General features: G+C 46.9%; 1 protein-coding gene across 1 annotated transcript in view; it reads right to left on the reverse strand.

The window, feature by feature from the left end:
- CD40 (CD40 molecule) overlaps positions 1 to 20,464 on the reverse strand; it is a 102,938-nt gene extending 82,474 nt beyond the window's left edge. Inside the window, exon 1 of the mRNA XM_063960458.1 lies at positions 20,074 to 20,464. Coding sequence (XP_063816528.1) covers positions 20,074 to 20,142 — 69 coding nt within the window. The 5' untranslated portion in view covers positions 20,143 to 20,464. The remainder of the gene's footprint in view (positions 1 to 20,073) is intronic.
- Between the last annotated feature and the right edge of the window lie 5,712 nt (positions 20,465 to 26,176).

The raw sequence follows: 26,176 nt of genomic DNA on the forward strand, positions 1-26,176 counted from the left end.
CAAAAGAACTGCGAGCGATCTCCAGAAAAACGATCCGGAAGATTTACTTTCGGCTCCTTAACCCCTGAAGGTGCTGCTGCTGCGGGAGCTCCGCCAGCGGCCTGGGAGGTGTGCATTTTAATGGACAAATCATTAAATTGACGAGTCAGGACCTGCACCTGATCGACCACCTGTTGCAACGTATTTTGAGGGGTATGCTCCATATTCCCACAAAATTTCAACAGGAGTATTGGGCTGCTGAATATGTTATGCACACCAGTGCCTGCAGGAATGTACTGGTGTCTGAACAGAGAGGAATGCAAAACAAATGAACTCACAGACAGACTGGGAAATATGACATAACGTACACAGAAGGTGATAGGGTAACAAAACCAACACAGAGTGAACGGAGAAGCCCAGAGGCTAAGAAACTGGGTGTCTCCCTAGTATTAGAAATGCTCAGATTGAAAAAGCAAGATGTTGTGTTTTAATACGTAGAGAACCCGAAATGCTGTTGCTAAGGGCAACAGCAAAACCCTAAAGGGTTACCAACGGGTGTGGCAGTAAACTCCTTGGTCAGAGATGGAATAATAGACACAAGGAGAGTCTCCACAATCCTAATTCTCACTTGCAGGGCCCAGGTACAGCTTACTGCCACTAAACTGACACATGGACACCCTGCACAGTGAGAGAGGATTAAGCAGGCAGGTCTGAAAGTACAGCCACAAACCTGCTGGGTTCACAGAATATCAAAAGAACCTCAGCAGGCTAAACGACTGACTCCAGTCTTACTGCTAGGTCTGGATTGGCAGAGTGTAGTACCAAATCCCCAGGCCTATTTGCAGTAAGCAACAACAAATACAAAGCTACACAGTACTGGCTAACTTTCAGGAACTGACTAACCAACAAAGATTCAGCAGCATCTGCTTAACCTGAGAAGAGGCCTTATAAAGCAGGTGCTGTCCACGCCCCCCTCAGACCTCACAGACTGTGAGCACAAAAACCAGCACCGTATCCCCTGCCTGTAACCACTGCACAGCAAAAGACCCGAACCGGAGTATCAGCTGCGCTCAGGTTACTCCGCTAGCACTTGTCTCCCGGTTGCCATGACGACGTGGCAGCACAGGGCAGGAGACCCTAACAGTACCCCCCCCCTCTGACGAGGGGTCAAAGAACCCCTACCACCGGGTTTATCGGGGAACTGCGAGAAGAAAGAGCGTATCAGTCTGGGGGCATGAAGATCACAACTGCGCACCCACGACCGCTCCTCCGGGCCATACCCCTTCCAGTGCACCAAAAATGACAGCCGACCCCGAACCATCTTGGAGTCAAGAATCCTTTCAACAACAAACTCCCTCTGGCCACGTATCAGAAGAGGGGAAGGTCTTCCTCTGGAAGAAGGATTACTAATCGCCCGTTTTAAAAGGGAACAATGAAATGTTTTATTGATACCCAAAGAACGGGGCAGATCTAACTGAAATGCCACCGGATTGATAACCCTGGTGATCTTATAAGGGCCGATGAACCGGGGGCCTAACTTATGAGATGGCTGTCTCAACTTCAAATTCTTGGTAGACAACCAGACGAAGTCTCCTAATTTGAAGCTGCAGGGTCTTTTCCGCTTATCAAAAACCCTTTTGGTCACTAATGACACAGACACAAGGGCTTTCTTCACTTTCCTCCAAATACCTCTAAGGACCGAAACGACAGAGGAACCACCAGGCGTGGAGTCCAGGGGGTCAAAAGAATTGGCCTTAGGATGATGCCCATACACACAAAGGAAGGGAGAGATCCCTGTAGCAGAGTGAGCCGCGTTGTTATAGGCAAACTCCGCCATTGACAGATGAGCAACCCAGTCAGTCTGACACTTGGAGACATAACACCTGAGGAACTGCTCCAAGGACTGGTTCACCCTTTCAGTCTGCCCATTAGACTGCGGATGGTAGCCTGACGACAAGCTGACAGAAATCTGGAGATCGGAACAAAATGCCCTCCAGAATTTGGCCACAAACTGGGATCCGCGGTCAGAGACCACATCAAGTGGCAACCCGTGGAGACGCACAACATGCAGCATAAATAATTCAGACAGGCGTCTGGCCGATGGCAGCCCAACCAGTGGAACGAAGTGCGCCATCTTTGAAAACCTGTCAACGACAACCCAGATGGCTGTCATCCCCGAGGATTTGGGCAAGTCCACAACAAAATCCATTGAAATGTGGGTCCATGGCTTAGATGGAATAGAGAGTGGATGTAATGGGCCAACAGGAACCCCTCTAGGAGTCTTATTTCGGGCACAGATGTCACATGCCCGAACCCACTGATCCACATCCTTAGCCACCGAGGGCCACCACACCGCCCTAGATAGCAACTCCCGAGTTCTGGCAATACCCGGGTGACCTGCCGACTTCTTGGCATGGAATTCCAGGAACACTCGCTGTCTTAACCTAGGAGGCACAAACAAAAGACCTACCGGAAGGTCTGGAGGAGCCTGCTCCTGTGGTCTAAGGACTAATGACAAGAGGTCCTGGGTAATGCCCACTTTAATACATGATGGGGACACAATGGGCAACGGCTCCTCGGTGGTCTCCTGGATTGGAGCAAAACTCCGCGAGAGCGCATCAGCCTTGATGTTTTTTGACCCAGGGCGATATGTTATCAAAAAATTAAAGCGAGCAAAAAACAAAGCCCATCGTGCCTGCCTGGCATTGAGACGCTTCGCTGACTCTAAATATGCCAAATTCTTATGGTCGGTGAGAATTGAGACCACAAACTTAGCCCCCTCAAGCCAGTGTCTCCACTCCTCGAGTGCATCCTTAATAGCCAACAATTCCCGGTTACCCACGTCATAATTCATCTCGGCAGGCGAAAATTTACGGGAAAAGTAAGCACAGGGATGAAGGCGATTATCAGACACTCCCATCTGAGAGAGCACTGCCCCAATACCCATCTCAGAGGCATCCACCTCCACCACAAAAGGACGCTCTGGATCTGGGTGTCGCAGCACCTTGGCCGAGACAAATGCCCTTTTGAGACGGGCAAAAGCCGCTTTGGCCTCACGAGACCAGTGAGCAACATCCGCCCCTTTCTTAGTGAGTGCCACCAAGGGCGCCACTATAGACGAAAATCCAGCGATAAATCGTCTATAAAAATTTGCAAAGCCCAGGAAACGCTGAAGCGCCTTCAAACTAGTGGGCTGCACCCAATCCAGGACTGCCTGTACCTTGGAACCCTCCATTTGGAAACCTTCTGGGGAGATAATATATCCTAGAAATGCGATTTGCTGAACTTCAAATTCGCACTTCTCCAGCTTCGCCCCAAGCCGGTGGTCTCTGAGTTTCTGGAGGACTAAGCGTACATGCTTCCGATATTCCTCCAGGGAATGGGAGAAGATTAGGATGTCATCTAAGTATACAACTAAGAATCTATCCAAATATTCCCTGAGCACATCGTTCATGAAATCCTGGAAGACTGCCGGGGCATTACAGAGCCCAAAAGGCATCACCAAATATTCATAATGCCCTGAGTGGGTATTAAAGGCAGTCTTCCATTCATCCCCCTCTCTTATTCGGATTAGATTGTACGCACCGCGTAGGTCAATCTTAGAAAAAATGGTGGCAGTACGAAGCTGGTCAAACAAGACCGAAATGAGAGGCAGTGGGTATGAGTTTTTAATCGTGATACGGTTCAATTCCCTGAAGTCGATGCAGGGTCGCAATGAACCGTCCTTTTTACCCACGAAGAAGAACCCCGACCCAACTGGAGACTGTGAAGGTCTGATAAATCCTTTAGCCAAGTTCTCCTGAATGTACTCTGCCATAGCCTGAGTCTCAGGACGTGACAGGGAGTACAACCTGCTCTTGGGAAGCTTAGCATTCGGCAACAAATCAATGGCACAGTCATAGGGGCGATGGGGAGGTAGTACCTCTGCAACTTTTTTGGAGAACACGTCCGCAAAATCTGCATAACACCCTGGCAATCCTGGCAAACTTAGCTGCGAGAGCCTGACTGGAAGGCTCAAGCAACTCCTGAAACAATCAGTACCCCAACTAAGAATCTCCCCAGAGACCCAGTCAAATTGAGGATTGTGGGCCCTTAACCAGGGTAACCCCAACACCAATGGGGCAAAAGTACAGACAGTCACATAAAAGGACAATTTTTCAGAGTGTGTGGCTCCAATAAACAAAGAAATCTGGCTAGTGCAAGAGGTAATTTTACCCTGGGATAATGGTTCCCCGTTTAACCCACAAATCTCAATTTCCGACGCCAAGGGTACTAAGGAAACAGAGTGTTTCAGGGCGAATTGGCGGTCCATAAAAAGCCCGTCGGCCCCACTGTCCACAAAGGCCCCAGTCTTGACAGTTTGACCGAGGATCTTCAAGGTCACCGGAATGATAAAAGTCTTCTTGGGAAATTCTGACTTCTGGCCTGACAGGATATTTCCCATCACCCTCAGGCCCTGAAGTTTTCCGGCTTTTCTGGGCATGATACTACCACATGACCCTTATTCCCACAGTACAAACACAACCCCTGCTGTCTCCTCCGCGTCTTCTCACGCGAGGAGAGGCGGGTAGCCCCAATCTGCATAGGCTCCTCGGAAAATTCCTCAGAGTCTGAGGTTCCCTTGGGAAAGAAGGAAACCTCGGTCTCCCTTTCAAGCCTACGCTCTCTCAGCCGTCTATCCACCCGGATGGATAACTGCATGAGCTGATCCAAGCTATCAGGCAAGGGATATTGTACCAGTTGGTCTTTTATCTGGTTAGAAAGACCTCTTCGGTACTGGTGTCTCAGGGCTGGGTCATTCCACTGGGTATCATGGGCCAACCTCCGAAACTCCATACAGTAAACCTCAACTGGCCTTCGCCCTTGCTTAAGGATCGAAATCTGAGCCTCGGCTGAGGCCGTCTTGTCAGGGTCATCATACAACATGCCCAGTGCCGTAAAAAAAGCATCAACACTTTTAAGCGACGGACAGTCAGGCTGCAACCCATATGCCCAGACCTGTGGGTCTCCTTGTAGCAAGGAAATCACTATGCCCACCCGCTGAATCTCTGACCCAGAAGACTGAGGCCTAAGCTGGAAATATAACTTGCAGCTCTCCTTGAAACAAAAGAACTGCGAGCGATCTCCAGAAAAACGATCCGGAAGATTTACTTTCGGCTCCTTAACCCCTTTCTGGTGTTTTGGGGTGCCACACCCTGCACCTAGATATAGCGCTAGGGACCCCAAATATACAGAGAGGCCTTGATGCGGCTTTGGGGCTTAACCACACATTTGCGCAATTATGTGTAACGAAGATCTCTGAATTCTATTATCATGTGGGATTTATATCTGGTTACTGTTGTCATTCAGGGTGCTGGGGAAACAATTGCTTTTTTTCTTGCTCAGAAATACCCCTTCCTTTCGAGCACCTGAATGATATCACTAAGCTAATTGAGCATTTACCAATCTATATGTCTGTTGTGAGAGGCAGAGAGGTTTCTGCATTAGGAGGAGGTGCAGGCCCTGACAAGCCACATGGAGCATTATGGGGTTGCTCCAAGGTAGGTAGCTCTTAGCTTAGACATATTTTAGTAAGGAGCCATTATCATGTGGCTCCTTGCTGATTAATATTAGACCCAGATTGGGGTAATGGAGGTGTGAGGTGTGGTGCCTCTGGACTGGCTGGGCTGGATGGCTTTAGTGTGGCATACCTTTACATTCTATTAACACTTTTCACTTATTAATTTTCTAACACTATTTCTCTATTTTAATTACATTTCATGTTTGTATCACCCCCTCTATAGCTTCGGCTTCCTAAATACTAATTTATTAACACTATAGTTTTTTACACTGGCATGCCACGCTGGGCTTCCTGGCTCATTCTGGTGTTTTGGGGTGCCACACCCTGCACCTAGATATAGCGCTAGGGACCCCAAATATACAGAGAGGCCTTGATGCGGCTTTGGGGCTTAACCACACATTTGCGCAAATATGTGTAACGAAGATCTCTGAATTCTATTATCATGTGGGATTTATATCTGGTTACTGTTGTCATTCAGGGTGCTGGGGAAACAATTGCTTTTTTTCTTGCTCAGAAATACCCCTTCCTTTCGAGCACCTGAATGATATCACTAAGCTAATTGAGCATTTACCAATCTATATGTCTGTTGTGAGAGGCAGAGAGGTTTCTGCATTAGGAGGAGGTGCAGGCCCTGACATGCCACATGGAGCATTATGGGGTTGCTCCAAGGTAGGTAGCTCTTAGCTTAGACATATTTTAGTAAGGAGCCATTATCATGTGGCTCCTTGCTGATTAATATTAGACCCAGATTGGGGTAATGGAGGTGTGAGGTGTGGTGCCTCTGGACTGGCTGGGCTGGATGGCTTTAGTGTGGCATACCTTTACATTCTATTAACACTTTTCACTTATTAATTTTCTAACACTATTTCTCTATTTTAATTACATTTCATGTTTGTATCACCCCCTCTATAGCTTCGGCTTCCTAAATACTAATTTATTAACACTATAGTTTTTTACACTGGCATGCCACGCTGGGCTTTCTGGCTCATTCTGGTGTTTTGGGGTGCCACACCCTGCACCTAGATATAGCGCTAGGGACCCCAAATATACAGAGAGGCCTTGATGCGGCTTTGGGGCTTAACCACACATTTGCGCAAATATGTGTAACGAAGATCTCTGAATTCTATTATCATGTGGGATTTATATCTGGTTACTGTTGTCATTCAGGGTGCTGGGGAAACAATTGCTTTTTTTCTTGCTCAGAAATACCCCTTCCTTTCGAGCACCTGAATGATATCACTAAGCTAATTGAGCATTTACCAATCTATATGTCTGTTGTGAGAGGCAGAGAGGTTTCTGCATTAGGAGGAGGTGCAGGCCCTGACATGCCACATGGAGCATTATGGGGTTGCTCCAAGGTAGGTAGCTCTTAGCTTAGACATATTTTAGTAAGGAGCCATTATCATGTGGCTCCTTGCTGATTAATATTAGACCCAGATTGGGGTAATGGAGGTGTGAGGTGTGGTGCCTCTGGACTGGCTGGGCTGGATGGCTTTAGTGTGGCATACCTTTACATTCTATTAACACTTTTCACTTATTAATTTTCTAACACTATTTCTCTATTTTAATTACATTTCATGTTTGTATCACCCCCTCTATAGCTTCGGCTTCCTAAATACTAATTTATTAACACTATAGTTTTTTACACTGGCATGCCACGCTGGGCTTTCTGGCTCATTCTGGTGTTTTGGGGTGCCACACCCTGCACCTAGATATAGCGCTAGGGACCCCAAATATACAGAGAGGCCTTGATGCGGCTTTGGGGCTTAACCACACATTTGCGCAAATATGTGTAACGAAGATCTCTGAATTCTATTATCATGTGGGATTTATATCTGGTTACTGTTGTCATTCAGGGTGCTGGGGAAACAATTGCTTTTTTTCTTGCTCAGAAATACCCCTTCCTTTCGAGCACCTGAATGATATCACTAAGCTAATTGAGCATTTACCAATCTATATGTCTGTTGTGAGAGGCAGAGAGGTTTCTGCATTAGGAGGAGGTGCAGGCCCTGACATGCCACATGGAGCATTATGGGGTTGCTCCAAGGTAGGTAGCTCTTAGCTTAGACATATTTTAGTAAGGAGCCATTATCATGTGGCTCCTTGCTGATTAATATTAGACCCAGATTGGGGTAATGGAGGTGTGAGGTGTGGTGCCTCTGGACTGGCTGGGCTGGATGGCTTTAGTGTGGCATACCTTTACATTCTATTAACACTTTTCACTTATTAATTTTCTAACACTATTTCTCTATTTTAATTACATTTCATGTTTGTATCACCCCCTCTATAGCTTCGGCTTCCTAAATACTAATTTATTAACACTATAGTTTTTTACACTGGCATGCCACGCTGGGCTTTCTGGCTCATTCTGGTGTTTTGGGGTGCCACACCCTGCACCTAGATATAGCGCTAGGGACCCCAAATATACAGAGAGGCCTTGATGCGGCTTTGGGGCTTAACCACACATTTGCGCAAATATGTGTAACGAAGATCTCTGAATTCTATTATCATGTGGGATTTATATCTGGTTACTGTTGTCATTCAGGGTGCTGGGGAAACAATTGCTTTTTTTCTTGCTCAGAAATACCCCTTCCTTTCGAGCACCTGAATGATATCACTAAGCTAATTGAGCATTTACCAATCTATATGTCTGTTGTGAGAGGCAGAGAGGTTTCTGCATTAGGAGGAGGTGCAGGCCCTGACATGCCACATGGAGCATTATGGGGTTGCTCCAAGGTAGGTAGCTCTTAGCTTAGACATATTTTAGTAAGGAGCCATTATCATGTGGCTCCTTGCTGATTAATATTAGACCCAGATTGGGGTAATGGAGGTGTGAGGTGTGGTGCCTCTGGACTGGCTGGGCTGGATGGCTTTAGTGTGGCATACCTTTACATTCTATTAACACTTTTCACTTATTAATTTTCTAACACTATTTCTCTATTTTAATTACATTTCATGTTTGTATCACCCCCTCTATAGCTTCGGCTTCCTAAATACTAATTTATTAACACTATAGTTTTTTACACTGGCATGCCACGCTGGGCTTTCTGGCTCATTCTGGTGTTTTGGGGTGCCACACCCTGCACCTAGATATAGCGCTAGGGACCCCAAATATACAGAGAGGCCTTGATGCGGCTTTGGGGCTTAACCACACATTTGCGCAAATATGTGTAACGAAGATCTCTGAATTCTATTATCATGTGGGATTTATATCTGGTTACTGTTGTCATTCAGGGTGCTGGGGAAACAATTGCTTTTTTTCTTGCTCAGAAATACCCCTTCCTTTCGAGCACCTGAATGATATCACTAAGCTAATTGAGCATTTACCAATCTATATGTCTGTTGTGAGAGGCAGAGAGGTTTCTGCATTAGGAGGAGGTGCAGGCCCTGACATGCCACATGGAGCATTATGGGGTTGCTCCAAGGTAGGTAGCTCTTAGCTTAGACATATTTTAGTAAGGAGCCATTATCATGTGGCTCCTTGCTGATTAATATTAGACCCAGATTGGGGTAATGGAGGTGTGAGGTGTGGTGCCTCTGGACTGGCTGGGCTGGATGGCTTTAGTGTGGCATACCTTTACATTCTATTAACACTTTTCACTTATTAATTTTCTAACACTATTTCTCTATTTTAATTACATTTCATGTTTGTATCACCCCCTCTATAGCTTCGGCTTCCTAAATACTAATTTATTAACACTATAGTTTTTTACACTGGCATGCCACCCTGGGCTTTCTGGCTCATTCTGGTGTTTTGGGGTGCCACACCCTGCACCTAGATATAGTGCTAGGGACCCCAAATATACAGAGAGGCCTTGATGCGGCTTTGGGGCTTAACCACACATTTGCGCAAATATGTGTAACGAAGATCTCTGAATTCTATTATCATGTGGGATTTATATCTGGTTACTGTTGTCATTCAGGGTGCTGGGGAAACAATTGCCTTTTTTCTTGCTCAGAAATACCCCTTCCTTTCGAGCACCTGAATGATATCACTAAGCTAATTGAGCATTTACCAATCTATATGTCTGTTGTGAGAGGCAGAGAGGTTTCTGCATTAGGAGGAGGTGCAGGCCCTGACATGCCACATGGAGCATTATGGGGTTGCTCCAAGGTAGGTAGCTCTTAGCTTAGACATATTTTAGTAAGGAGCCATTATCATGTGGCTCCTTGCTGATTAATATTAGACCCAGATTGGGGTAATGGAGGTGTGAGGTGTGGTGCCTCTGGACTGGCTGGGCTGGATGGCTTTAGTGTGGCATACCTTTACATTCTATTAACACTTTTCACTTATTAATTTTCTAACACTATTTCTCTATTTTAATTACATTTCATGTTTGTATCACCCCCTCTATAGCTTCGGCTTCCTAAATACTAATTTATTAACACTATAGTTTTTTACACTGGCATGCCACGCTGGGCTTTCTGGCTCATTCTGGTGTTTTGGGGTGCCACACACTGCACCTAGATATAGCGCTAGGGACCCCAAATATACAGAGAGGCCTTGATGCGGCTTTGGGGCTTAACCACACATTTGCGCAAATATGTGTAACGAAGGTCTCTGAATTCTATTATCATGTGGGATTTATATCTGGTTACTGTTGTCATTCAGGGTGCTGGGGAAACAATTGCTTTTTTTCTGGCTCCTTAACCCCTGAAGGTGCTGCTGCTGCGGGAGCTCCGCCAGCGGCCTGGGAGGTGTGCATTTTAATGGACAAATCATTAAATTGACGAGTCAGGACCTGCACCTGATCGACCACCTGTTGCAACGTATTTTGAGGGGTATGCTCCATATTCCCACAAAATTTCAACAGGAGTATTGGGCTGCTGAATATGTTATGCACACCAGTGCCTGCAGGAATGTACTGGTGTCTGAACAGAGAGGGATGCAAAACAAATGAACTCACAGACAGACTGGGAAATATGACATAACGTACACAGAAGGTGATAGGGTAACAAAACCAACACAGAGTGAACAGAGAAGCCCAGAGGCTAAGAAACTGGGTGTCTCCCTAGTATTAGAAATGCTCAGATGGAAAAAGCAAGATGTTGTGTTTTAATACGTAGAGAACCCGAAATGCTGTTGCTAAGGGCAACAGCAAAACCCTAAAGGGTTACCAACGGGTGTGGCAGTAAACTCCTTGGTCAGAGATGGAATAATAGACACAAGGAGAGTCTCCACAATCCTAATTCTCACTTGCAGGGCCCAGGTACAGCTTACTGCCACTAAACTGACACATGGACACCCTGCACAGTGAGAGAGGATTAAGCAGGCAGGTCTGAAAGTACAGCCACAAACCTGCTGGGTTCACAGAATATCAAAAGAACCTCAGCAGGCTAAACGACTGACTCCAGTCTTACTGCTAGGTCTGGATTGGCAGAGTGTAGTACCAAATCCCCAGGCCTATTTGCAGTAAGCAACAACAAATACAAAGCTACACAGTACTGGCTAACTTTCAGGAACTGACTAACCAACAAAGATTCAGCAGCATCTGCTTAACCTGAGAAGAGGCCTTATAAAGCAGGTGCTGTCCACGCCCCCCTCAGACCTCACAGACTGTGAGCACAAAAACCAGCACCGGATCCCCTGCCTGTAACCACTGCACAGCAAAAGACCCGAACCGGAGTATCAGCTGCGCTCAGGTTACTCCGCTAGCACTTGTCTCCCGGTTGCCATGACGACGTGGCAGCACAGGGCAGGAGACCCTAACAGTTCCGTTGAAAAATTGATTTAAAGGTCGCAATGTCTTTTATCTACTTATATGACTATAAACGTGAATATAATAGTTGTGTTTTGCCCGTATATAGAAGGGACTAGATGTTTGAGAACCATCCGTTAAATGGGCTATGTGAACTACCTGTGGAAAGTTACTTATCGGGTTAATTTAAAAACAATATAGAGATTATCTGCATAAATAATATGTGGGTTAATGTATTAAGAGATTATAATTAAGCTTTGTTGAAAAATCGATGTATAACTTTCATCCACCTATGCGATTCTGTTTAAATCTAAATATAAGAGTCAGGTTTTGCCCACCTATAGAAGCGATTAATTGATAGAGAATTATCCGTTAAATAAGTTAAGTGAAGCATCTATGTCCAAATCATATTATGTATGCCCTGGAAGGCCGATCATGTGACCGCGCTGACGCTGTGGGACTGGAGAGAAATGAGGCTCCATTACCATAGGAACAGATGCGTTTCACAGACCGGAAGTGCAGGGATCCGTGTGCGGTTCAGCACACGGACATTACATCATGGCCCTCATTCCGAGTTGATCGGTCGCAAGGCGAATTTAGCAGAGTTACACACGCTTAGTCTACGCCTACTGGGAGTGTATCTTAGCATCCTAAAAGTGCGAACGAAGTTTACGCAATTTTGCGAACAAAAAAAACTTAGCAGTTTTAGAGTAGCTCCAGACTTACTCTGCCTGTGCGATCAGTTCAGTGCTTGTCGTTCCTGGTTTGACGTCACAAACACACCCAGCGTTCGCCCAGACACTCCCCCGTTTCTCCGGCCACTCCTGCGTTTTTTCCGGAAACGGTAGCGTTTTCAGCCACACGCCCATAAAACGCTGTGTTTCCGCCCAGTAACACCCATTTCCTGTCAATCACACTACGTTCGCCGGTGCGAACAAAAAGCCGTGAGTAAAAATCCTTTCTTCATAGCAGAATTACTTAGCGCAGTCGCAGTGCGAACATTGCGCATGCGCTCTAAGCTGATTTTCACTGCGATGCGAAAAAAAAGAACGAGCGAACGACTCGGAATGAGGGCCCATGTACGTTACAGAAGACCGATCACGTGATCGCGCTGGCGCTGTGGGACTGGAGAAAAACTAGGCTCCATTACCATGGCAACAGATGCGGTTCACAGGCCGGAAGTATGAGGGTTGTGGCCCATTCAAATTATAAACTATGTAAAAAGTAAATATAATCAATTTGTATCTGACTATGCCTCTGAGTCTAATTATATTTAATATAAAAGGTCTATTTTTAAAGTTTGTGTACATTTAAAGAGATGAATTGTCTATGCAGGTGTAATGAATGAGGTAATTAACCAGGGTATAAGTACACTGTCAGTTATGAGTTGAAGTCACCTTTGATAAAGCAGCAGCAGCTGTGAAACGCGTCAGGTGTGAGCCTCTTCTTCACCTATCTACAACCTAATCACCCTTGCTTGGACCACCGTGGACCCTACAAAACTGCCAGCATTGAACCACATCTGCAACCAAGGACTGGACTCTGTTTACAATACGCACAACTGGTGAGGACTTTCCTATTTAATGATTCAATATTGGAACTGCTAATCCTCCAGCGTTGGAATACACTTCTCCGGTCCAGGGACTATGCTATAGCCCCAGGATAAACTTGGTTCTGAGCATTTAGGGTCTTATGGAAAATTCGGAACAAGCATATGTGCTGTATACATGGTGATTAGAGGCTATCTACTGCAGTGTAAATTCATTTTTAATTGTTTTATTGACAGTTTTAAGCATAATAAATTATATTGATAATTAGACAATTCATCTCTGCAAGCGCTGCCATATTGTTGCTGTTTTTCTGTTTGTATCTATTATATAGGTGTGACTGACCTATTCAGGCAGCAGCTACACACTCAAAATTGGAATTACACTTACAGCGCCCTTTCCAACCTAGGTTGGTTTGTCCCAATTTTTTGCACTTTACCAGCAATTGCCTCCAGAAACAGGGACCTGTGATGGTGGATTCCAGTGGGGACGAATTTATACTCTGTGAGGAGGAGGATGTACACACTGGGGTGAGGAATTGGAGGATGATGATGAAGTCGACATCTTGCCTCTGTAGAGCCAGTTTGTGCAAGGAGAGATTGATTGTTTCTTTTTTGGTCGGGGCCCAAACAAACCAGTCATTTCAGCCACTGTCGTGTGGCAGACCCTGTCGCTGAAATGATTGGTTTGTTAAAGTGTGCATGTCCTGTTTATACAACATAAGGGTGGCTGGGAGGGCCCAAGGACAATTCCATCTTGCACCTTTTTTTCTTCTTTGCATCATGTGCTGTTTGGGGACTAGTTTTTTAAAGTGCCATCTGACACTGGCGTACAACTCCAGGGGTACTACCGTATAAGTCCAGGGGTACTGCCGTATAAGTCCAGGGGTACTGCTGTATAAGTCCAGTCCAGTGGTGCTGTCTTGTGCTGCATCAGTCCAGTGGTGGTGTCTTGTTCTGCCATAAGTCCAGTGGTGGTGTCCTGTGCTCTATATTATTTTCTCCAAATAAAATGGTTATATACATTACTTATATTATTATCCAAATAATTTTTACAGGGTTGTAAAACCTGTAATTTTTACAGGGTTGTAAAACCTGTGTGGTGTAGGGGTACGCTCGCCTGTGCTGCGTATTATTATAATAGCTCCAAATAAAAGGGTTATTATTATCCAAATTAATTTTACAGGCTTTGCCGTGTGTGTGTGTGTGTGTGTGTGTGTGTGTGTGTGTGTGTGTGTGTGTGTGTGTGTGTGTGTGTGTGTGTGTGTGTGGTTTAGGGGTACGCTCTCCTGTGCCACCAATATTGTGCGTGTATTACATCTGGGCAAATTCCAGCACGTCCCATGTTGTTTGTGCCGCACACTTGTGTCGCTTAGCTTAGTCATACAGCTACCTCATTGCACCTCTTTTTCTTCTTTGCATGATGTGCTGTTTGGGGCCTAGTTTTTTTAACTGCGATCCTGTCTGCCATTGCAGTGCTACTCCTAGATGGGCCAGGTGTTTGTGCCGTACACTTGTGTCGCTTAGCTTAGCCATCCAGCTACCTCACTGCACCTCGTTTTCTTCTTTGCATCATGTGCTGTTTGGGGCCTATTTTTTAAATCTGCCATCCTGTCTGCCACTGCAGTACCACTCCTAGATGGGCCAGGTGTTTGTGCCACACACTTGTGTCGCTTAGCTTAGTCATCCAGCCACCTCGGTGCAACCTTTTGGCCTAAAAACAATATTGTGAGATGTGAGGTGTTCAGAATAGAGCAGAAATTAGTGGAAATGAATGTTATTGAGGTTAATAATACTGTAGGATCAGAATTACCCCCAAATGATGTGTTTTTCAAAAATCATCCCAATCCAAAACCAAAACACGAAAGGGTGGTTTTGGCAAAACCAATCCAGATCCAAAACACGAGCATGGAACCAGAACCAAAACCAAAACACAAAACACGAAAAGTGTCCGCAGCACATCTCTGATATAAACACACCACAGATACACACACACCAATTCTTTTCCTCACCCAGAAGCCATTACAGAGATAACTTACTGGGCTTCTTCCAGCAGCAGCTCCTTGTGTAATTTGGGGGGCGGCGCTTGTATCAATATAAAAAGAAAGAGTTATGGTAAAACTTACCTTTATGAACTCTTTTTCTTCGAGGTCTGTGGGATCCACAGGGTTAACCTTGAGGTATGGCTGGCGGAGACCAGGACTGGCACCTAACAAAAAGCTTTGTGAGCCACCAAGGATGCACTGGGCTCCTCTCCCCTCATACCCCGCCCTCAAGCTTGGGCATGTCAGATTTAGTTAACAAGCCCAAAGCAGGAGCTGGAGAGAGGATAGAAGGCAGAATGTTACACACAATAAATCACACTCTCAGAGAGAAGAGAAGGGAACTGGTGACCATAAAGGCAACCCATTAAAACTTTGTGTGTCAGGGTGGGCGCCCTGAGCATCCCATGGCCCTCGAAGAAAAAAGTTAACGAAGATAAATTTTACCATAAATCTTTATTTTCTTCTTCGGGGTCCATGATCTTTACAAGGTTAACCTTGGGATGTCCCAAAGCAGTTGTAATAGGGATGTAATGCTCCTAAGCTGAAAGAAGGACATTGTGGCCAAAGGTTGCATCCTGAGACTGAAACATATCAAAGGCATAGAACCTAAGAAACTTGTGGCATAAGACCACGTAGCAGCCTTGTTCAGGAGATGCTCCACAGCGTGCTGCTCACGTAGGACCCACAGAGCGAGTAGAGTGAGCAGAGACTGTACTTGGAATAGGAAGATCAGCCTGCGTGTAAGCCTGTGAGATGGTCATGTGGAGCCAACGTGCCAATGTTTGCTTATTGGCAGGCCAGCCCCACTTGTGGAATCCATAGAGGATGAATAAGGTATCCGTTTCCCTAATGGAACTTGTATGGTCCACGTAGATCCAGAGAGCACGGACCACATCCAACAAGGCTTCCTCTTGAGAAAGACCAGGCTCCTGGAAGGCCGGTACCACAACTGGTCAGTTGATATGGAATTTAGACACTACCTTAGCTAGGTATCAAGGTTTTGTTCGAAGGACCGTCCGGTCCTGGTTGATTGTCAAAAAGGGGGAGCAACAGGAGTGAGCTCCCAAGTCAGATACTCTTCTGGCTGAAGCAATAGCCAGAGGAAAAAGAGTTTTAGTGGTGAGCCACTTAAGGTCTACTGTTTCCAAAGGTTCAAAGGGAGTCCGTTGTAAGGCCCAAAGAGCCAAGAACAGATCCCACAGAATGACTGGAGGAAGGAATGGAGGCTGTATTTGGAGTACCCCCTGGAGGAAGATACGCACATCCGGCAAGGGAGCCAGTCTCTTCTGGAACCAGATAGACAAAGCTAAGACCTGTACCTTCAGAGAAGCCAGGCAAAGACCCAGAGCTAGGCCCACCCGTAGGCTAATAGCCGAGGGATCTTGAGTACTTTAGGGTCATAGTACTGACTAGAACACCACCGAAAATAGCAGTGCCATATCTGGTGATATATGCAGGCCGATGCTGGTTTATGAGCCTGAAGCATAGTCTGAACCACTGCACTGGAGAAATATTTTCCCCTTAGGAGGGATGTCTCAAGAGCCACACCATCAAACAGGCGAGGCAGGTCCGGATGGAGGCAGGGCCCCTGATAGAGCAGGTCTGGATGAAGAGGCAGAGGGAAGGGCTCATCTATGGAGAGATCTTGCAGAGCCATGAAGCAATGGCATCTAGGTCATGCTGGAGCTACCAGTATGATCATACTGCTGTCCTCTTTGAACTTCCGTAGTACTCTGGGGAGGAAACACTGAAGGGTAGAGATAGGCCAGATGGAAGGCCCATGGGACTGTGAGTGAGTCCACGAAGCTCGCTTCTGGATCTCGTGTTCTGGCCTCGCACACCGGAACCTTGTGGTTGTGTCTGGAGGCCATGAGATCGACTTTTGGAAGACCTCATTTCTGTTCCAGAATCTGAAAGTCCTCTGGGTGTAGAGAACATTTTCCAATGTGAATATTCTGTCAACTGAGAAAGTCCGCTTCCCAGTTGAGGACTCCTGGAATGAATATTGCAGGGATGGCTGGAAGGTAGAGTTCTGTCCAGCTGAGAATACGCTTTACCTCCTGCATCGTTGCAACACTGTGAGTGCCACCCTGTTGATTTATATAGGCCACCACAGTGGCGTTGTCTGACTGAATCTGGACCGGAGAACCCTGTAGCAGATTTGAAGGGCACGGTAAACCACCTGAAGTTCCAGGACATTGATCGGGAGATTCCTTTCCATCAGTGACCATCGACTCTGAAAGAAGTGGCTGTCTGTGACAGCTCCCCACTCTCGGAGGCTGGCATCCATGGTGAGGAGTGTTCAGTGTGGAATCCAGAATGGTCGGCCCTTGTCCGGGTTGGCCATGTGTAGCCACCATAAAAGAGATGCCTGAACAGACCAAGGCAGTATCCTGATCTTGTACTTGATCTGTATTGGTAACCCCTTCCATTCTGTGAGAGGCCTGGAGTGAAATTGCGTATTCCACCACATTGAAGACAGACACCAAGGAGCCCAGGGTCTGCATTGCCGAATGGACTGAGACCAGTGGACTGTGAAGTAGGTTGCGGATGCGAAACTGCAATGTTGCAATCTTGTACTGAGGAAGGAAGATTTGTTGTATGTTGGCGTCCACTAGTGAGGCCGCAGAACTGGAATAATGACCCCCGATTGTAGTAAGAAAAGTATGATTTATTTCAGTGTGCTTTGCCAGGGTAGTAGGGAAGTATTGTCTTGGAGCATGCTTCAGGAAGGAAAGAGCCCGTGAGAGACCACTTCTTCGACCCATGTGTCGGTTGTGACTTGGCGCCATGTCTGGGTGAACTGAAGAAGGTGGCATCCCACCCTGTAGTCCCCCAGGAGGAGGCCTGCCCCATCAGGCTGAGTGTTTGTCCTCTGGCTTGGTAGTTGGACTTCTAGCAGCCAAGGCTGTTTGGTTTTGGGTTTGAGATCTTGACGGTATGAGACACTCGTGTAAAGGTCTGACCTTTGGTCTTGCTCTGCAGATGAAAGGACCAAAAGGACAAAGTTTGAGGTCACACTGATATTAGCAAGCAGAGACAATTGGTCCTTAGTGGGATCAAATGTGAAACTATGTTTAAGGTTTTTGGCCCAAGTCTCTATGGCCTTAGCCACCCAGGCTGTAGCCGTGGCTGGTCTGGCTGTCACTCCTGTAAGGGAGTACATAGATTTGAGACACGTATCCAGTTGTCTATGCTGCAGTTCCTTAAGTGAGGTTGCAGTTGGAATAGGAAGTATTGAACTTTTAATTACATGTGTCACATGGGCATCCACTGTTGGTGGAGTCTTCTCACTTTGAACAATCTGATGTGGGCAACGGGTAAAAAGAGCTGAGCTTTTTAGGAACCATAGGAATTGACGTTGAACAATTTCTCCATGTTAGATCGAAAGTGGAAATCCCCTTTAAATTATTAGAGGATACTCTACCTTAAAATTCTGCTTAACCTTTTATGAACCATTGCATGATTCCGGTGTATCCATGTGATGACAGTGGTGAATTTCCCATTAGGCAAGTGAGGCACGGCCTAGAGGTGGCACTTATTTGGGGCAGCACTTGGATGCTTGTATTGGTACTGTCAGACCGAAAAAGTACCATTAAGCAAATTTTCCACTGTATCATATGCAGTCTTGAATGGAGTGTAACCTAGATAAGCCATGTGCATACTGCCCCTGTAAGCTGTCCTACTAAATTTGTATACATAATTAAAAATAAAAGAAAGTCATAGTGGCTTTTTATTATTCTATTACATTGGTTATAATCCCTCATTTGATGATTTCCAATCAATGAAAATAACAAAGTGAGGCGGGTGGGGCGGCCATTACTGTTGTGCCTAGGGGCACCCCCACCCCTAAATCTGCCCTTGAGTCATGACAATGGTAAAGTATATGAACCTCCCCCCCAAAATATGGCTTGGTCATTTAGACCTATTGTCCATCCTAAAGGACAACGATTTGCTAGTGTTGTAGCTCGTACACCTAAACATTGTGATTCATTCTAATTCAATATTTTGATACTGTAGCAACTCCAATTACTGTTTGCATAACCATTTGGATTAAATTCAATTGATAAGTTTTACTTGTAAAGTGGGATTCTCACCTTAAGACAAGTCTTTCCAAATCCATCTTTGGAACTCACAGCGACCATTACAAGCCGATGCTGCCATTTGCCAGAAAATTTTCACTGTATTTCTGGACATTTAAATGGACATTGGGATTTGAATGGCAACCGTCATCACAATACAGTCTACGCAACACATTTTTTTAATAATGTCCATTTAAATGGATAAGGGGTCATACAGGGTTAAAACAAGATACAATAGTAAAATGTACAACCATTTATGCTTACACTGCTTTCCAAACATTTTTACTTGTCAGTGGATCCCTTTAAAGAGATTGCTGGTGGTCATATCAGTGGAGCACTGCCACAGCACACATCGGTACAAAGACACATATTATTTTAATGAATTATTTATTATACGATAATGATTGACCATTGTATGAAATTGGCCTGCCTTTGGGATGTCATAGGACACACACAGATTTATAGGGATCCGGTCTGAAGATCGACACTGTCTAGGTCAACAATGTTTAGGTCGACCACTATAGGTCGACAGGGTTGGAAGGTCGACAGGGTTTCTAGGTCGACATGTGCTAGGTCGACCGGTCAAAAGGTCGACATGAGTTTTCACATTTTTTGAACTTTTTCATACTTAACGATCCACGTGGACTACGATTGGAACGGTAATCTGTGCCGAGCGAAGCAGTAGCAGAGCGAGGCACCTTGCCCGAAGCATGGCGAGTGAAGCAAGCCATGCGAGAAGACACGGTAAACTAATTGGGGTTCCCGGTCACTTTACGGAGAAAACGACACCCCCCAAAAAAACACACCTCATGTCGACCTTTTGACCTGTCGACCTAGAAACCCTGTCGACCTAGTGACTGTTGACCTATAGTGGTTGACCTAAACATTGTTGACCTAGACACTGTCGATCTAATGATCCACACCCGATTTATATGCTACGCAGCACTGCACTTCTGCAGAAGTCCCCTGGAGACAATGACAGCAGGTGCTTGGAAATCACCAGTGATAGAAATGAGGAAGCAACGTATATTAACTCCTTGGGGAAGCCAACAGAAGTTCAGCGTAGCATGCACTGTAAGTGCGTCAGAGTAGTAACAATACAGCACATTTTCTAGACATATTAGAATGGTTTATTAAACAAGACATTTAAGTGGTATCTCACCTGGTAGGACCAGCTGCAAAGGATCAGCAGTAAAATCCACAGGGACATTACAAGATCACAGTTTGCCATAAGATGAAATTATCAACAGGAAGGTCCCAGGAGCATTAACAGCAGTGCATAAATCCTTTCCTCACAAAGATCTCAGGACTGTCAGCGCAGTGATCACAAAAAGCACATAACACTGAGGATACTCAGAATAGTACCATGAACAATGTACAGGTTATACAGCAAATAGATCAGTATGATCACCAACAGCAGAGACCAGGAACGACAGCAGAGAGTGAGTATTATTATGTGTTCTGTTCTCTCTCTGTTCCTGATTATACATGAAGAGAAGACCCGCCCAAGGATCCTTGTTTAGTGAAAGTGAAACTAGGAAACTGCATGGGAGCCAACAAACAAGGGGATTTTTCTAAAAGGGAACTACAAAGAATTTTACACACACCCTCTGCCTCCAATTTATAGTAAATGGCAGGGGCGGATCCAGAACAAAATGACAGGGGGGGCACCATGATAGGGGAAGGCGGGGGGGACTTTTGCGCACGCTCCTGGGAAGGTGGGTGTGGTCTCATAACAAGGGTTGTGGCGTCACAGTGCCATACCAACGAGCCACAACCTCATTTTTATCACGCTGTGGGCATGGAGTACAGGTCTGGTGTCTGGTGAGTGACAGGGTGAGTATACAAGGACAGGTCTGGTACGGGACGGGGTGAGTGTGCGGGGACAGGTCTGGTAGGGGACAGAGTGAGTGTGCGGGGACAGGTCTGGTAGGGGACAGAGTGAGTGTGCGGGGACAGGTCTGGTACGGGACGGGGTGAGTGTGCGGGGACAGGTCTGGTACGGGACGGGGTGAGTGTGCGGGGACAGGTCTGGTACGGGACGGGGTGAGTGTGCGGGGACAGGTCTGGTAGGGGATGGAGTGAGTGTGCGGGGACAGGTCTGGTAGGGGATGGAGTGAGTGTGCGGGGACAGGTCTGGTAAGGGACGGGGTGAGTGTGCGGGGACAGGTCTGGTAGGGGATGGAGTGAGTGTGCGGGGACAGGTCTGGTACGGGACGGGGTGAGTGTGCGGGGACAGGTCTGGTAGGGGATGGAGTGAGTGTGCGGGGACAGGTCTGGTAGGGGATGGAGTGAGTGTGCGGGGACAGGTCTGGTAAGGGACGGGGTGAGTGTGCGGGGACAGGTCTGGTAGGGGATGGAGTGAGTGTGCGGGGACAGGTCTGGTAGGGGATGGAGTGAGTGTGCGGGGACAGGTCTGGTAAGGGACGGGGTGAGTGTGCGGGGACAGGTCTGGTAGGGGATGGAGTGAGTGTGCGGGGACAGGTCTGGTACGGGACGGGGTGAGTGTGCGGGGACAGGTCTGGTAGGGGATGGAGTGAGTGTGCGGGGACAGGTCTGGTAGGGGACAGAGTGAGTGTGCGGGGACAGGTCTGGTAGGGGATGGAGTGAGTGTGCGGGGACAGGTCTGGTAGGGGATGGAGAGTGTGTGGGGACAGGTCTGGTAAGGGACGGGGTGAGTGTGCGGGGACAGGTCTGGTAGGGGATGGAGAGTGTGTGGGGACAGGTCTGGTAGAGGATGCAGTGAGTGTGCGGGGAGAGGTCTGGTGGGTGACAGGGTGAGTATACAAGGACAGGTCTGGTAGGGGACAGGGTGAGTGTGCAGGGATAGGGTGAGTGTGCGGGGGCAGGTCTGGTAAGGGACAGGGGGGGGGACTGGGGGGACTCTTTCTAGGGGGCTGACACACACAGACAGAAGCTGACACACAGGTTCTGACACTCAGACAGATACTGACACACTGTTGCTGACAGATACACACAGAAACATGCTGACAGACAGCTGTTGACACACAGACGCTAACACAGACAGACACTGACACACAGAAACATGCTGACACACTGACACAGACAGATGTTGACACAGACACTGACACACAGATGCTGATACATTGACAAACAGATGTTGACACAGATGCTGACTTACTGATATACACAAACTGACACTGAGGATTCAGGAATAACTTTCCTGCTGCTCTCCTAGGCATCCAAACCCTGACCTCCTATCATAGCACAGTCCCATCTTATACAGTGTGCAGGGAGAGGACGCATTGCAAAGTCAGACATACTCACGGGTGATCAGCGTCACCGCCGGCACTAATTGCATATGCTTCCGGTCGCGATTCCAGTTCCTACAGGCTGCTGGTGATCAAGGGATGTATTGCTCCAGGGTGCCCCGTGCTATAACATTGTTTGTCAGGCCCTGGATACCTGGCTCCTCGGTGCGCTCGCTACCGCTGGTTATTTGCCTTGAGGGCAGCAGCCAGCAGACACTCTCTAGTCTTCACTGCCGCGGCTCCGGCTTGAATGGGTTTCTGAGCATGCGCAGAAGCTCTTATCGCCGCAGCCGCGGATATAGGAGCCAGCCAAAGCGAAAGGGGAGCAGCACGGCCACTGAAGTGAACAGGGAAGCCGGCCGACTGGTAGTATGTACCGGCATCCCAATCCGCCGCTGTGACCACACTACTCCGCTCCGGCCAGCCCTGCTTCCTGGTGACACGCTATATTCATAATACAGTAGCTGCATGGGCTGTGGGGACCGCAGGTTGCATGCGGTCCCCACAGCCCATGCAGCGTCTGTATTATGAATATATCCTAAATGACAGGGGGGGCACGTGCCTGGGTGCCCCCCCCCTAAATCCGCCACTGGTAAATGGGCTTAGAAATCCGTGTTATTGGGCCCTGATTCAGAGATGGATGCTAACGCATTCGCAGCTGCGATCCCGCACGCAGCAGATGTGCAAAAATATGCTAATGCTGTAGCCGCCTGGTAATGTATTGAGACGCCGCCCACCTGATGCTAGTGTACAAACACGCAGCGCCGGACGCAGATACTTCAACAATTGAGCATCCTAGTGACCCTGTTGTGGGTCATTCCGTGTCAAATCAACACACTTTTTGTTAACATTTTACCTCACCAGCTCAGATTTTTATAATATTTTGTATATGGAGAGTATATATGTAGTCTAAGAAAAATACTAAATATTATTAAAATATCTCATGCAGTTTCCAAAATATGGCTATGTAAAGTTTTTAAAAATCTGTCAAAAACGCGCATCCAGCATATATTCAACTTTCCATAGTAGCTCTCCTAATTAAGGGCCTAATTCAGAGGCAATTTTACAGCGATCGCATTCTGAAGCCTTTTGTGGACTGTGCGTGCGCACTGCGTGTGTGCACCCAGTGAGATCTAAAAGCATCTCACTGGTGCAATCGCCTGTGCCTGATTGACAGGCAGAGGTGGTCGCGGGGGCGGGAGGGGGTGTGCCAAGGGCCCTAGAATGCCGTTGGGGGGGAGACGGTCCAGACAACACAGGCGTGTCCAGACCGTTGCTGGGGCGAGCCGCGGCGGCTGCGTGACGTCACACACAGCCACTGTGACTTAAAACATGGGGAACCGCAGTCACAGTGGCTTAGTATGCCGCTGCACTGTGGTGGTCCGAGAGCAGTGTGAGGTAGGAAATCTGTGTATGTAGGGTGGGGATCTACTGTTAGGGGGAGATCTGTGTGAGGGGGAGGGGGGTTAGTCTTTGATCCTGGGGGAGATCTGTTTGAGGGGGGAGTAGGTCTGTGTTGAGGGTAGATCAGTGTGGGAGTAGATCTGTGCTAAGTGGAGATTAGTGTGTGTGGGGCGATAGGTCTGTGCTAGGGTTAGATCTGTGCATGTGGAGCGGTCTGTGCTAGGAGGAGATCTGTGTGTGGTTGGGTAGGTCTGTGCTAGGTGGGGATTAGTGTGTGGTGGGTAGGTCTGTGCTGGGGATATCTGTGTGAGGGTGTAGGTCTCCTGTACTAGGGGGCGATATTGTTGGGGGTAAATCTCCTGGGCTAGAGGGAGATAGGTGTGAGGGAGAGATCTTTTGTGCTTATGGAAGATCAGTGTTGGAAGAGGATCAACCCATAAGACTAGTACAGGGAATGTACCCGTTAGACTAGGGGTGCTGCGAAAATATTTGGACACAATAAGGGTGCCACGAAACAAAAAAGTTTGAGAACCACTGGTCTATACTAATGTTAAATGTTTGTCAAAATTTAAAAGTGGGAGGATAATGGATTCATAGTTAAAAATAATTTTAAAGCAAGATAGTTTATTCAAAAACCCTGGTGTGTTAACTTACAAGTAGTAATAGGTAATAATAGATTTGATGGCTTTATTAAGCCTAGAATACACTACACGATCCCCGCCGACGCTGATACCCGGCGGGGTGCCAGCTTACACACTTGCCAATGCCAGCGGGGAATGGAACGACGGCGGGGGGAATGACACCCATGCCATGGCTGTCATTAACAAGGTTCTCCCTCATCTGTACATGTTCAGACGAGGGAGGGGAATGTTAGCGATGCGCTGGAGTGCGCATCGTTAACGACATTGAGTGTACACCAGGCCTGGCCAACCTGTGGCTCTCCAGCTGTTGTGAAAATACACATACCAGCATGCTCTGCCACAGTTTTAGCATTTCCTAATAGCAAAAGTGTAGAAGGGCATGCTGGGACTTGTAGTTTCACAACAGCTGGAGAGCCACAGGTTGGCCAGGCCTGGTGTACACACTGGATGAGATTGTAAAAGATCTCACTCAGATTGTCCCTTCTGAGCGAGATCTTTTACTTTCTCGTCTAGTGTGTATGGGGCTTTAGTTTAATTATAGAAATTAAGTTGAATAGAAATACTTGACATTGTATTAGTCCAGGCTTTTTCAACCAGTGTGCCGTGGCACACTAGTGTGCCGCGACCAGTTGCAAGGTGTGCCGCGGAGCCAGAGCAGTGTCCTGCACCTTCAGAGTGAACTGTTGGCCCGGGCTCTTTTTAGAGGATCAGTCATGCTCCGGCCGTGACCTATGACTTGAAGACGCGGCGGTGTGATATCATAGGTCACTACTGCCGCGTCTACCACCCAGCCAGCCCACTTGCCTGCTTACACATCTTCCAGTTCCCGCCTGCATACACAGCTTTCCTTGCCAACCCACATCCACACCTGCCCAACCGCCCCCTGCTCAGTATTTGCAGCACTCCACTATGAACGCCCGCAACCGAGGGACAGGGAGGAGGACAGCTGACCGGTAGGGGCTAATATTTGTTATTTTATTTCTCCTGTGGGGAACAATAAGATTTATGTGGGGAGAATAAGGATTTATATGGATTTATGGGGGGAACAATGTGAATAATTAATGTGGGGAGCAATACGATTTATGTGGGGATAAATGTAATTGATTTATGTGTGAGCAACATGATTTATGTGGGGAGCAACTGTGTAGGCCAATGTATGTGTGGATTTTTCTTTACTGTGAGGGCCAATGTGTGTTTTTTGTTTTTTTTTTCTTTGGGGAACTGATGGTGTGCCCTGGGAATTTTAAAATATTATTCGGTGTGCCGTGACTAAAAAAAGGTTGAAAATCACTGTATTAGTCAGTCAACAATGTTAGCTGAAGACAGTTTGACAATGCCTCAGTGGTTTTTAAAGTGTCATCAGGAGACATGACATAAATTCTTCCAGTTGGAGTTATAGGGTCGACTTTGCATAAGACATCTATGAGAGGTACCCATAGTACATCAGGCTTCCTTGGAGAGAAGAATGATGGTGATGGTTCAGCTGGATGAAGGAAGGTCACTTTTAATTTGTCTTCATTCTTGTCCATCACATAAACAAGCCACCATTTCTTATTGCGGAGAAATCTTCTGCATGAGCAGTGTGACCGTGACGCATGCGAAGTTAGACAATAATTGCTCAATACCATAAATATCGCCATTGCGTACATCAATAAATCAGGTCCTTAATTACTTGTTACACTAGACTGTAATATGATATATATTATAGTTTGATAAAAGAGGATTTTTTTGTACTTATGTTAATCAATTTCTCTGCACACTGCTGACCTTCGGTAGAGTGTAGCAGTTACCAAGTAATTGCTATGCAACCTGTATTCCAAGTTTCTCCCATGCTATATCATCCCTCCCAACCTTCCCAATTTAGGTTGGGCAGTCCCAATTTTTGAACTGTCCCATTGTTTCACCCGCGTGCCACAGCATCTGTGTGTGTGTGGGGGAGGGGGGATTT

This window comes from Pseudophryne corroboree, chromosome 3 (assembly GCF_028390025.1).
Source record: "Pseudophryne corroboree isolate aPseCor3 chromosome 3, aPseCor3.hap2, whole genome shotgun sequence".
NCBI lineage: Eukaryota > Metazoa > Chordata > Amphibia > Anura > Myobatrachidae > Pseudophryne > Pseudophryne corroboree.